Source organism: Triturus cristatus, chromosome 4_1 (genome assembly GCF_964204655.1).
Source record: "Triturus cristatus chromosome 4_1, aTriCri1.1, whole genome shotgun sequence".
Taxonomy (NCBI): Eukaryota; Metazoa; Chordata; class Amphibia; order Caudata; family Salamandridae; genus Triturus; species Triturus cristatus.
The window spans coordinates 296,901,296-296,916,426 of record NC_140585.1 but is presented as its reverse complement, the minus strand read 5'-3'; the positions used below and the strand labels follow the sequence as shown (position 1 = coordinate 296,916,426).

At 41.9% G+C, this 15,131-nt stretch overlaps 1 protein-coding gene across 32 annotated transcripts in view; it reads right to left on the bottom strand.

Moving 5' to 3' along the window:
- MICAL3 (microtubule associated monooxygenase, calponin and LIM domain containing 3) overlaps positions 1-15,131 on the bottom strand; it is a 1,875,796-nt gene that overhangs the window by 1,048,902 nt on the left and 811,763 nt on the right. For all 32 annotated transcript variants that reach the window (XM_085652129.1, XM_085652139.1, XM_085652136.1 and 29 more), the window contains one exon: positions 9,193-9,389. In XM_085652129.1, coding sequence (XP_085508255.1) covers positions 9,193-9,389 — 197 coding nt within the window. The remainder of the gene's footprint in view (positions 1-9,192; positions 9,390-15,131) is intronic.

Here is a 15,131-nt window from a genome sequence, read left to right as displayed (position 1 = left end):
ATATAACAAGAATTGGAATAAGTCTCACAGCTTTTCTATTTAAAATCATAAAGAGAACAAACACATTGCTTATTTGCAGTTGGAAGCGTTTGGCCGTTCGTTCCCTATGGGTATGAAAACCATAAAAAATCATCTGGTGGGAAGTCAACCAGTTGTGGGCCTTCTCTCCATCATCACCAGATATGGACAGGTCGTTCCCATGAAGCATGGTAATATTGGACACTAGGATCATTCTTTCAGTGCCAGGAGCATTGGAGGATGCGGGCATATCAGACACGGTGTGACCTTGCAGGCTCGGGAAAGTATTTGCAGTAATCCTGTAACATGCCCTGTAGATCCAGTACTAGAGCTAAATTGACCTGACCCATGCTTTGAAGTTGGAGGCGGAGCAAAATGGTGAAACTGCTCCACATATTGCCTCTCTATATATTACTGACTGATGTAGACATGCTCATATTAGTACCCTTAATTCTTGACATTAAGTAACTCTTGATTGTGTGTCTTTTATTCTTATTGAGGACTACGGTGCTTTCATCATCGTGTGTACTGTCAAAGAGATCGTAGTCGACAAGGCGAACGTAGACGACTAGGCTGATGTCGACAATGTTTGTTGGCGACGAGGCCCTCATCGTAGACCAGGCCATCATAGAGGATGCAGTAATAGATGAGGTTATTGTAGACATCGTTATCATAGACGAGGCTGTCGTAGATGAGGCTGTCACCGATGACCATTGCCGACCACAGTTGTAGATGAGGCCGTCATAGACAACAGTCGTAGACGAGGCCATTTGTCGACATGGTTGTGATTGTCGACGTTGTCATCGTAATTGTTGTGAACTATGATTTTGATGGCAGTTTTGCCATAGAAACCTCATTGTCAGGTTATGAGGATTTCCCTGATGTACTGTCAGGTCTGAAGGAGGAGTTGTGGGGTCTGCCTCCGAGGAAGTTTTTTTTCCAATTTTCTCTCTCTCTCTGTGAGAAGTGCCTTATCCAGACTCAGGGTAAGTCTTTATGGCTTTTCTGCGTGCCTTCTGAAGACACTTAGCGCAAGCTCTCCCTTGAACGTCTCCTGTGAAGTGAAGGAATCCTCACTGTCCTCATCAGAAGTGACAGATTTAAGTTTATGTAGTTCCAATAATAGCCATATCTCTCTGAACATGAGAGTTCTTGAGGAAACGGTTAGACATTTTGTAGTGCATTACCTTGTTTTCTGCTACCTTGACATAATAGAGCCAGGGTCAGAGAAATTAGACATGAAATATAATCTTGTATGATCCAAAATGAAGTAAAAGCTAAAGAAAATTAGCAGAGCTCAGGGAGACAACCTTTACATGACGTGCGGTAGAAAATCTGAGGGACTCAGCCTCTGTTCGGAGTGTTCTAAAGGGTGCTGTCTCCAGATTGGTTATAGTTCAAGCTTGGTCCTTTTAAAAAAAATAAAAAATAAAATATATAGGCTATTAAACTGACATTTTCATTGCCATCGATACCTACTGATTTATTATGGTACTGAGGGACTCCCACTTCGATGGCGGGGAATGATTCAAGCATATGTAGCTATGAAAGATCCAATACTGGAGAATCTGTGGAACCCCAATGACCATATCTCGGCCACGCCAAAGATTTCCTGTTAGCTAATCGGGTTTACTGCATCACATTCACCAAGCATCCTCATGGCTATACAACATTAGCCAAACCCTTACTGCCCTCTTAACCACAGTCCTGGGAAAGCACTGACACCACTTGACTGTGACCAGCCCAAGTGACATTCTGCATCAGTGAACACAAAAAAACTTAACTCTCCATGAGCATCCTGTGTTAAGGGACTATGGCTGGTAAGTGCTGATGCTGTGTTAGATCAACACTTTTGTGAGTCAGAAGAAAACAGGAGGGTCTCTGAATTCAGTACCTGTCTACACAACAACTTGATGGAGGTCAGGTGGTGAATTCACAGACTGACTGCTTCGCTTCTTGGTACCTGCAGATTCAAAATAAGTGGCAAAACACCATCACTCAACCAACCAAAAAAAACAGTATCAAGGGCTGATCCAAAAAGTGAATGATACTTGCAATGCATTACTTTATTTGTTATTACAGTTCATTAAATATTATTTACAAATGTTCTAGGTAGAACCCAATGCTCTATTTAGATCAGCCCTAAAACATGGATTATGGGTCTATCTAAAATTAAAGATATACAGAACTTCCTGACCTCAAGCAGATGCACAGGCTGGTGTAGAACCTATACAAGGCTGAAATGCATTAACAAACCTGGGATTTAAATCAGCCAAAAGATCCCAGCTAAGCTTAACCTTGTAACTACAGTACTGTAAATGTGCCTTCAAATTATTACTGTAAGAAGAATCAATATTTTGTGTCATTTACAACACTGAATGATGCTAATATGCTTGAAAGAGTACCAGTATTGGTAACAAAGAAACGCTGACAAATATCCTGCTAATGTTGCTAACATTCCAAGTAGTGGTTATCCGAGAAAGACCTTGAGTTTCTTCTATACTCAACATACATTTAAGTAAACTTCTCAATCTGAACCCACACACAAATATCTAACTTTTTAAATTCAATCTTCATATTAAGCTCCGATATGACTCAGATGCCCGTTTCTCAAGCAGCGTTTATTAACAAATCTACAAGCTCTATGTCAGACCTGCTGTAACCCTCTCTCTCCCTTTCCCTTAGCATTGATCACATTTGTGTTAGATGTGATTGGTGCATACTGATTTGACACATGACAGCCCAGAGGACAGTCTGGATGTCCAGTTTTGGTAAGTTCTAACTGATGAGGAAAGCTGCCTAGGCCCACTGTTTAAAGCTACTCCAACCCTTCCAATCACCTCAGGCACTTAACTGTCAACACATTTTGCTACAACTTTCAAGATGTCTCTTGTAGAGGGCAGGCCTTTGCCCACGACAAGCCTGTAAGCTAGGAGCTTCTTGTGCCCTTAAGAAAACTGTTCACATGTATCACACTACAGAACAGAACACAGTAGGATAAAAAAACCCTAGTGCAGCTTCAGTGTTCCATTCTCCTCTTCATTGTACCATTCTGGAAGGCACAGTATTTTTTCTTGTGGAGGAAAGCGGACATGTATATCTTTATGTTATTTGACTAGGTTGCTCACCAACAGAGTGCTAGACTCTTCGATGATAAAGATCCGCTCAAAGTGGTGGTCCTTTTGAAGGGGGTGGTTACTTACCTTGCCAAGGCCATGACACTATCACTGCCATCTAACTCGCCCTGTTAAAAATCAGTGTAGTGTTTCATGACTGGCGATCTAATTCATCCAGCCTATATGTGAAGAGTGCATATGAGTACCTGGCACCTTAGAGGTAGGGTACTTATGTTGGGTTTCCCATAGTTGTATATGGCCATCAAGGTTGCAGAGTCTGGTTTTGTGGCAGTCAATGCTGCCGGTTCCAAGTCTTATTACATGTCCACCTACACTGCTCCTTTAATTTGCTCCTCCCCGTAGAACGTTTTCTAAAGCCAAGTGCAACTATCTGGCTTTAATCACTTTAATGAAAAGAGCACAAAGAATCCTTTGTAGCTAACAGGGCTTGGAACAAGCTTGTTCCAGCAGGTCACACTCTGGCCTGATAAAGGCAACATCCAACCGAAAGACTTGTCAAAAGACTGGGCCAAGTCAGCACAATACATACACAGAAGATGGGCTACTCACCTAACCACTTCATCCTGTGCGTGGTGCTGTCTGGGAGTTATACACACAGAGCGTCAGTTTCATGTGAAACTGGTTGCCACACAGATGTGGAAGAATGAAATAAAAATGCATTGTTCTGATTATTTCAAGAAATGTTTGATTTGAATAGCTGGATTTGGTTAACTTTCATAGGACTGGATACACTTAGACCCTCACAGCATATACTGTATTTGTCCTTTACTTCAATGAGCTCTACATTCTGGTGTGGAGGATGGCAAAAAAACAGAAGCCCAGCTCTTGGCAGTGTTCCTTTGAGGACTGAGAACTCTACCCCATCAACTGAGTGAAGCACTTTGTGGCTAGTGAAGAAAACATGGAGCTCCATTGCCTTGAGAGTATATCTGCATTTTCCAGAGAAGCCGAAAGGGAAGACTGTTTCCCAGCCCAATTTGCATTCTCTCTATGCGTGGCTTTATCATGCTAATGCTGCTTGAAGGAACAGCTGTGTGACCCTGATGTCCATTTGAGGCCTATGTGCCTCCACCTTGCAATGGAGTGTAATTTAAGAGTTGCAGATGCCCATGTGTGACACACAAGCCTCCAACCTGCAATGTCAATCACCCAACTTCACCCTTCACGGATGTCTGTGTGAGACCTGCATGGGGAGCTTTCTTCAAGCAGCAAATACGTCAATGTGAGGCCTAAGTGCTGTACCACCCCCACTATGGATCTTTATATGCAAGGGTCGAAGTCCATGTACTACCACTGACAGCACACTGCTTCCTGTACTAAGAGTGCACCTTCTCCACAAGCACCTCACCCCACGCTGCTTCAGCCAGTTGCCTCAAACTGTGCAAATGCGGACAATACTCTAGTGCGGTCCCCATACGCACTATCCTGTGCAATCTTGTAGGAGACAATTTAAATCGATCAGGTACTGAATCATGCCAACAAGAACCTCCAAGCGGTTGCATTGAAAACAGAATTCAGTTTAGTTCCACTACTGCATCAGCTGTTAACCACATGTATTCATAAAACAAAGAGATAATGAAATACACATCTTAAAAGAACTGTTAATGCCATTAATCTTCCTAAAGTTAATGGTTATTAACATATTAATAATGAAAATACTATATATTTTTCCCTAAATGATTAACACTGCTTGAACATAATATTTATTAGGTGAGAAACATGCTGACTGAACTTGAAGTTCTACCCCACAACCCCCTCCAAGAAGTAAGTCTTGACTGTTTGATTTTGACTTAAAAATGATCGCATAAAGAGCAAATAGAGAAGTTACATGACAATTCACCAACCACTACTATCTGGCATTTTCAATGACTGCAACTATACTTGAGGAGTAAATTAAGTTGCTTAATCAGATCCATACTCTTACAACAACTAGGCTCATTATTACTTTTCGCCCTGGTGATGTTAAAAGGCACTTTGATTCAGACGTCCTTCCCACTGCAGCACATATCTTGAAACCCTGCTTCAGCCATGATCTCGGATATCCATCCTAGGTAAGAATAAGGTCTATCAACTTCTGGTGATACCAGGTACCAGGAAGGACTGGTAATGACCTTTAGTGATCGTGTGCATTAATCTAGCTAGAGTCTGGACAGCCACAGATCATGCAGGTAACATTCACTTTTCATGTGGGCAAGAATACGTTCATGGATTGACTAAAATCAGAGATATGGCTGTATAAATTGAATATTGTTAACAGACACAATTTTAATATGATTACTGGCAAGGTTTTCTGTACAAAGATCTCAAACATTCACAGGAGACATTGATAAAGAAGTCTCTTTTGTGAAACCCAGAATCAACCAATCAATCAGGATTTGTAAAGCGCAGCTGCTTCACCCATGAAATTCTTGAGGCGCTGTGGGATCATGCTGCGGGATTGCGCTGCCTGTTGCCATTGGTTGAACAACCAGGTCTTGAGGTTCTTCCGGAATTGCTGGAGCGAAGGTGAGGCTCTGAGGTCCAGTGGAAGGGAGTTCCAGGTCTTGGCCGACAGGTGGGAGGAGCGGCCTCTGCTGTTTGCCGAACGGATGCGCTAAGTAGCTCTTAGAGAGAGGGATCTGGAACGATTCTCTGGTGGGGTGGTGGAAATTCACTGGTTTGTTGAGAAAGGCCTGTCCTTCGTTGTGTAGTGCGGTTGAACAGCTTAAACTGGCACCTCTTCGCAACTGGTAGCCAATGGAGTTTCCTGAGGTGGGGTGTGATGTGCGCCTGTCTGGGGAGGTCGAGGATGATTTTAGTTACTGTGTTCTGGATGGTCAGGAGTTTCCTCATGAGTTGGGCAATGATTCCGATTTAGAGGGAATTGTCATAGTCGAGTCTGCCGGTGACGAGAGATTGCGTGACGGTACGCCTGGTGTTGGGTGGGAGCCCTCTGAAGACAATTCTGAGCATACGGCAGGTAAAGAAGCAAGCCGAGGAGACGGTGCTGGCCTGCTTCTTCATGGAAAGCTGGATCCAGACGGACACATCTTTCATGCATTTTTGCGACTTGTCTTTGATGGTCGATTGTGTTAGTCAGGGAGAAGATGAATTGGGTGTTGTCGGAGTTGGAGATGATGTGGAGTCTGTGGCTCCGGACTATGCTGGCCAGGGGTATCATGTACACGTTGAAGAGCATCAGGCTGAGGTACACCGCAGGTAATGTTCTTAGGGAGCAAGGATGATCTTCTGTGTTCTTCCTATGAGGTAGGATGCGATCCACTTAAGGTGTGCTCCTTGGATTCCGATTGAGTGGAGTATGTTGATCAGTGTGTGCTGGAATATGATGTCAAAGGCTGCTGAGAGGTCGAGGAGGAAGAGTGCGGTGGTTTCTACGCGGTCTAGCAGCATTCTGATGTTGTCCGTGGCTGCAACTAGAGCGGTTTCTGTGCTGTGGTTTGCTCTGAAGGCGAATTGGGAGGAGTCCAGAAGGTTGTGATTTTCCAGAAGTGTAGTGAGCTGGATGTTGATCGCTTTCTCGATGACCTTGGCAGGGAAGGGGAGCAAGGAAATGGATCGGTAGTTCTTGGGTTCTCTGCGGACCGTGGATGGCTTCTTCAGCAGTGGCTTCACGTCGGCATATTTCCATTTCTGGGGGAAGTGGGCTGTGGTGATCGAGGAGTTGAGGACTTTGGTGAGTACTTTGCTGATGGGTTGATTGCAGAGATTGAAAGTGGGGTGGGTCAAGGGTCTCCTGGGGCTCCAGAGAGGATGGATCTCATGATGGACTCTGTTTCCTTCACTGTGAGGGCGTTCTACAAGGTGAGCAGGTGTGGGTGGGTGTCGGCTGGTGTGAAGAGCTTGATGTTGTCCTAGGCAAAGGGTTGGAATACGAAGTCTTGGCAGATGGTGTTGATTTTGATGTGGAAAAAGTCTGTGAAGGTGTCACAGAGGGCTTGCAAGGGTGTGGTGATGTTTTCGGTAGCCGAGGGGTTGATGTGCTCCTTGACAACATTGAACAGTTCCTTGCTGTTTTTGGAGCCGTCACTGATGCGGGTGGCAAGGGCAGTCTTCTTAGTGTTTTTCAGGAGGTGGTGGTATTGGTTGAGGGCGTTTTTGAATCGTTCTCGGTCCTCGAGGGTCTTACTGGTGTGCCATCTTCTTAGGTTCTGTCTGCAGTTGTGTTTCCAGTTCGTGAAGTGTTCTGTCGCTTGCTCTGTGTCTTCGGTGGTGTCGGGTAGGCGAGAATTGAGGGAGTTGGTCCATTGTTGCTCTGAAAGAACGGACGATAAGCTAACCCATCAACCCAATTCTTTAGACAGAAGATATGTTGACATTCAGCCCTTTACCTGATTTAAACAACGTTGGCGATATGGGTTTGTGTGGCCCATACCAGGCCACAATGTGAATAGCTTACCCAGACAAAATGTCCACCAAGGGAAGAATTCTTTTAATAACTATGACATTCAGGAAAATCTACTGAAACAAAAGGTGATGAATGGAATGCTTGCAAAAGGCCCAGACACCGGCAATCACTCCTTTAGCTTTTTATTCCCTCTCTTTTTGGTCACTATACCACTCCTGTCACATGCAAATCAGCCTTGGTCTTTCTACAACAGCAACAGTCCAGTATAAATTATCAGGCCACATATCCCCTGAGTGGAAACACAAGCAACATTAGACCAGTTTAAAATTTGTTGGGCCTCATAAGCAAGGTGCATCTTGGATCCTAAGGCGTAGAGAACATGGGCCCCATATCTGCGCACACCCAATCTTGGTTGCTTGTGGTTCCATCTACAGATTTAGTTTCTTGACAGTTTTGAAATTATTTTCTTAATACAATAGGATCGCAGCAGACTTGGGCATGGCTGGCTCGAGTGTGTAGTGGCAATGGACTGTTATGCGGTCTGACTATAAAGCAGTGGCTGAGCTTAACTCAAGCTTTCCATCCACTACTTCTGTTTTTTGTTTTCAAATTGTGTTAAATACAGCACATATTCCATTCTTCATAAGGCACTCAAACAAGATAACTGGTGGAGCTGAAAGATGGATGTGTTTTGTACCAACTGACCTTGTATGTGCAAATGCAGTTTCTGGTAACAAAACATTGATTTGAAAATAATAGGCAAGTAATTAAACTAACAGTACTACGACAAAGGACTGGAAAGGAAAGGAATGGTACTCGATTGTGTCAATGCTGCCTTTCCTCTCATTCACCATACTTTCCTAAGAGTGAACTGGTATCACCACCCATCAGGGTTCACTCTTATGAACAAATTGTTAAGACTTTTTAACAAGTGCTTAGAAAAACCCCAGTGTTGGATCCAAACTATATAAAGACAGCCAATAAACAAAAAAAATAGAATCTTTGTTTATAAATAAGCAATCTGTGGCCATTTCACACTGCAGTAAATTTAGAACAACCGCAGTTCTTGCATATTACAGCTTTGTTTTCACACTACTTTACAACCCTAATCCAATGCCCCATTAATGATGACATGTCCCAAAAACTTGTGCAGTTTAGCATAAACTAATTTCATTTTTTTCCACTAGAAAAGGTTTGCAAATTCATGTTGCGACTCCCACTTTCTAATGGCAGCCTCTGCAGTAAGCTTGGAAGTCCCGTCTTTGGGCATTTAGTTTATTTTCCAAACCTGATCTTTTGCAACCACAGTTGTACTGAGCAGAGGCGTCCATTTCTTCTAATACACTTAAACCTCCCCAACTTCTGGATTTTCTGATGTAGCCGTATTTATTAATGTCTGCAAAGTGGAGTTAGTAGGAGAACTACCCATATACCTAGCTTGACTATCTCCTTTCAAATATATACCCCACTGTGCGCAGAACAATGGATTCCACGAAGCACACTACAAAAATCTTAACACAGTAGAATATAAATCAAATTGAGCAAACAGCGCTAAGGTTATGTTACCTAATGATTTACAAGCATATAGAAAATCAAGTAAGCCCAGGGAGGGAGCGAGCAAGCCGCACACACGATCCCCAACCACCCCGCCAACAACACAAGGCTACGGATTGCTGTAAGTTTCATATTTACCTCCAGCAGATACAGAATCCTTGAACATCTCATAAAATTGAGTCAGATACATAACCATGGAAAGTTTGTCAGGCTCCCCAACAGATGCCATTTCCTTGCCGGTCATGATAGGAGAGATACCAAACTCCTTCTCAGCGACGTCGAATGCAAGCTGGTTAGTCGTTTCCACACCGCGCTCATCCAAGGAGTCAAAATCACTGAGAGAAAGGGGAAAAGAAAAAGGTTTAAAGGAGGCTAAGAAAACAAAAATTGAGTTGTTGGATGAGAGGAATACCTAGTAATCCAGGTATGTATACTCTATTGATAGTTAGTTTGGTCCACACCATGCCAGCAAACAGACACTGGAAGCCAAAGGTTGATGATTTTCATAAGTATTCTTAGACCACTGATGTCCTTTTTTTTTTTAAATGTCTTTGACCAGCTAGAGTCCCTAAAAAAATTATTACTATAACTTATGACAAAAAGTATGCATTGGGTTCAATTACTGTGTCAACATACTAAGAGTGAAAACGGAGCACAACAGTGACTTCTGAATAAGCGCTGTTTTCTGCAACCTATACCATGTGCAGAATACTGGGGTATATAGTCCAATTAAGGGCAACGAGGAACCATATCCACATGGGGAACACAAACACAGAAATCTCAACTCGCAGGTTTAACAGAAATGCTGACTGCAAAATCCCATGTACTCCCTACAAAACATGATATTCTTTAGGATTTCAAACCTGATGCCTTAAGAAGTAACATAGTGCCTCCTGATCCTACTGCTATCATGCTCAACAAAATAACAAACATTCTTTATTCAAAAAAGTAGCCAGCCCACTGACATCTACAATGGAAAGGTTGACAACCTGGGCCTCTCTTCTTTTACAACCAGCACCATCAATGCTTAACTTGTCATGGGGGCAAAAACCTCAATCAAGTATCTACAGCTCCCTTAAAAAAGCCAAGCCCCAAATCCAAGATACTCTCTAATTACAGAGCTATAACCTGCTTGCTATGCACTGTAAAAGCACTGGAGAGGAAAGTCACGCATCATCTGTCTTCTCCACTGTTGAATAAGTTCAAGGCAGGGTATAGTGGGGTACGAAACATGGTAGTAAATATCTGGACAGAAATACTTGGTACCGGGGACAAATGTCTTGCTTTCTCCGTAATACCAATGGACCTCATTGCAGCATTTGATACTCGATACTAAACTTCTGCTCAACCACCTGGTTGAGTATGCTGGAATAAACTAAACCATAATTTTTCAAAGTTCGATACATCTTAGCTATTTGCACTCACCATGCCAAATTAGGTTCTTGTGTAAACAATTTGGATAGCAAATCATGGATAGTTTGTAGGTAAATTAAATTTATGAAAGTGCCTTTAAAACAATTATTTTTCTTATTTTTTCATCAGATAGTTCAACATATTTACAAAATTCACAGAACACTAAATGCATTCAGAAAAACAAACATTAAAAGAGTAGGTACTTGTACAACTGTGGTAATAGCAAAAGGATGGAAGCAAATATTTCAGAATACGCTAGCCATTTCTCTGTGTACTGCACAAATTCCTTGCCCGACTGGTGCTGCCTCTCACACATACCAGGATGATACATACGTTAGGACACCACTCTATAATAACCTGGATCAAAATACACTGAAATAAAAGGAGGTAACTGAAGGAGAGATACACGATTTAAATATTAGTGGTTGACTCCCACCATTTGATTGCAGAATTTGAAAAACTCTAAATTGACGCTGAACTAAAAAGGGCAAATAAAGATCGGAAATAAGGACCATTTTTCTTTTTAACACGATTGTCACTTTTAACCATGTTATCCTAAGCCATAACTGAGTGCAAGTAAGCAACCTAATTATTATAGCTAGTCGAGGATAGAATATGGCTGCTTCCATGAAATCAGTGGAGAGGAAAATGTGGGCAGAGGATGTGGCCTAACTGCTAGGGCGATCGACCTTGAAGCTGGGGAACCGGGTTCGAGTGGCGGCAGGGATACTCAACATCCTGTGAATCTGGGCAAATCATTTAATCTCCCCATGACAACAAATAATGAATGTGTCCATCTGTAACGCAACTGGTGCTCATGTAAAGCGCTTTAATCCCTTCGGGTCTAGTTCGTGCTAAATAAAACTCCCCTCCCCCATCCCCCCCAAAAAGTTGCCAAAAACACAGCACTGGACTCGGCCACAAAGCAATAGCAGCATCTCTCATGGAACTGCTTTGTAATGTGGTAGTGGAGATTCCTTCGACCCATCATGCCCCATGGAGTAATCGTTCAACAAGGAGAACTACCATAGTGTGGTCACTGTCAACACGTGGTTCCAGCTGACAAGCGGTACAGAGGTGTTGTGGTCCTTTAAAGGAGCCCTCCATTGGGCAGTCCACATCACGACCCACCTCCACCCTACTAAGTGCAATGGCTCCGTGAGTTATCCAGAGGATCTCTAAAATTATTCTTTGAAGATTACTTAAATTACAGAATCATGTTGTGAGATTGTTGCATGTTACTACACTACTACAATATCTCCCTGGTACTATTGTTTAGGTTATGTTTTTGTCTAGTGCAACTCTCAACCTGGATATGTTATCACAACACTTGAAAGAAACCCAAGTTCTAATCAGGACTGAGTGACACATTGTTAAGGAATAGGGGATTTTAAAGAACACCAAATAAACTTACAATGGGATGGAAACAGCCAGGTTTTAAGTATTTTCCTGAAGTTCCACTAATTGGTAAAATCCAGAAGGTATTTATCTTTGATCTTAATAGATGACTGAAATCATAACATCGACAACTTTGATAGCTAGGATTGATTCGCAAAAATGGCTTTACGTACAAAGCACATTGATTTGAAGATCAGTTCTTTTATGAACAGTCGAAGCAAAGTAAGAGCCCCAGAAATGTAATTTCAAATGCCCAGGGTTAATCTTGAAGCATACCGAGGAAAAAGCTTCAACCTCTAAATCTGTTAAAATGGAAGATTAGATTAAAGATGAACAGAGTTGCAGTAATCTAACAAAGAAGACAAATGTATTCTGAGTCCTGCAATAAAGAGGAAAATAAAAACCACAAGATTAGTTTAAAGAGTGAAGTTGAAATAAACAAGACAATTAAACATGAAATATAGTTAGCCGTTGACAAGGAGTCTATTTTCACTCCCAGAATTATATTTTTAACAATTTATGCAGGTGTTGGTATACGTCCTACAGACTAGTGCCAGAAAGGGAGCCTTAAGAAGAACCTTTCAAAGGACAATGAATGTATAATTTGTCTCCAAATCCTAATACTCAGCCACTCGTCCACCTATGCCCCCAGACAGCAATCAATGGGCTTCCCCTCTTTATGCTACTCTGCAGGAGTAAGACCACCACCAAATGTTACAAATCTCAGTAGCATAGCAACACATGTGACAGCCCTGCCTCAAGACAATGCACCCCTAACAAGTATATCCAAGACTCAACAAGACAGTGTTCCTAAAAGGCTCTACCTCAAGAGAACTTATGATCAGGCTACAGATTTCTTCTTCATGGTCAGGCATGCAGCTGTGGCTTCAATGAGTGTAAAGACACAGTGTTTCCCTTTAGCCTCCCCCTTCAACTTAGCTGATTGCCATAATGAAGCAGTCAAGCCCAGCCTGTTAAGGTCTTTCTTTTATCACTTGAATCTTCTGTCTGCAAAGAAGGGTCTCCTGGCTGTAGTCTGAAAATAACATGTTTGGGCTCCTGCGTGCCACGATAATGATTTTCTTTCCAGCTTCGACCAATACAGGCCCATGGTCTTGAGGGCTGCTCAATTCAACAATCACAGTACCTATTTGGTATTGGTGGAAGCCTATCAGAATTTCCCCTCACTTAACAAGGAAATGTGTTTCCAACTTCTCTTTATGGTCTTCAGACTGCAGCCCTACATAATCTAGAAATTAAAATGTTGGAGGGAAAAGTGTGAAAATAAGCCCAGATTTATTGTAGAAGTTTCTGTACTACAAACAACTGAACTTTAAGTCTTTAACAGTTCAAGTAGGAAGGGCCTCTGTTAGTTTATCGCAAAATCTAAAGCACTATTAACTCATTGCTTGCGACTGATTAAGAGAAAGGGATGAGACTAACATACCAAATAATCATTGTCTGCGTTATACTAATTTTATTCAATAGAAAATGCAGGATTATGGCAATAAACAAAATGGAGAGGGGGCTAAATCAACTAATAGATATAAAATAAAGACGAATACATTTTTTAAATTGACCCATCTAAATTTTTCAAGTATTGCAAGAGAGTCTCTATTATAGGGTAACAAACAATAAGAATGATGAAGGTATTTTCACATGGTGTTTATTTGTTTATATTAAGGACCTGAGACACTTTCTACTCAAGCGGAGGTTGGGCTTGCCAATTATATATCATGGCCGTTGAAATCTTCCTCTATGGGAATGTGATAAACACAACCCGTGAAACACAACCGTGAAACAAGATTGATTAATACTGTTACACATATACTGTAAAATGCCAACACTTCAGCACTTTAAGCAAAGGCTATCTTAAGTACGTACTTTATTTTGGTCAAAAGACAATAAAAGTGCAATGGCAATAAATACATCATAATAAAAAGAGCATTGTAAAAAAAAAAGATAAATGAAAACACTGTGATGAAAGAAACAGGATGGACCTTATTGAGGATCACAGGGTAAGCAATTACTACTATCAACATAAACCTCCATGATAGCCTAGTACATTGCCAAAATGTGGTTCGCCATGTTAGATAGCTCAGCCTCCCCTGTCTAGAAAGAATTGTCAAGGTTAATAAAGTCCATTGTTAAAGCATACCCTAATCTACTAATAAAACAGTTAAAAAGAAGAACACATAAGAAAGAACAAGATTAAGATCAATTCATAGGAACAGTTTTGCTAATAGTACTATGGTTGAAATACACAACATACATAGCAGCAATAATGACTACAAGTTTACAGGTGTTAAGCTTTTCGTACGTCTTGACCAAGCCCTCCATAAGAAACGTGATACCGCAAATACCAATAGCTCATTCGTGTCAGTTTTCAATAAACTCATTGCCTCCTAATAAAGTCTTACACCCCTAAGTTTACACCATGCAATAATCCATATATTTCCGTAAAATAGAGTATCTGAGACAAAAGAACAGAAAGTGGGCCTCTGTTTCCTTTTCCAACGGGCAACACCATCTCGAGGGCAGAGATCTTGGGGGTAGGGTACCAACTCTAAATTGGATATACACTCATGTTGCCCCTGCAGGATATATCCTAACCATATAGAATTCAAAACTTGGCAAACATTTATAAAGCACAAATTGCCCTGTTAGTGAGCCCTCCCTGTGCTCGCCCAAGATTCTGGTCAGATCTCGTTCCCAATAGTTAGTGTTAAGTAGCGACTTGTCGCCTTTAGTGACTTCATCAGGATCAGTCCACATATTCCATAAGGTAAGCAGTTCAAACTGCTTTTTGACACGTTTTAACCGAGGGCTATGAACAGTTTTATCACAATTTATCAAATCCTTAAGTGCCTCTCTATAAATAGTTCATTCCGGGGCAGACCATATCCTCACCAAGTATTGCAATGGTTTGAGGAATGATATCAAGTGGATGGGGTTGAGGGCTAGGTCGAATCACAACGGCACCAATGGGGAGCTTTACAGAAAATTGAGAAGACCTTTGTTAAATTTGTTCTCCTCAATGGTTAGAATAGATGCATCTGTAAAGCTCCAAATCTCTTCCCCTTTGAAGGGCAGCCAACACTGCAGTGGCTTGATAGATTTTTAGGGCCGTTGACACAGCCCCTCCAGCAGTAGACTTGGGTTTCCTATTAATTAAGCTCTTGGAATCTTACCTGTTGTTGCCTGTTTGTGCTGCCACAGCCGCTGGAGTCATTTCGGCCATTCCGGTGTAAGGAGGTCCACGGGGG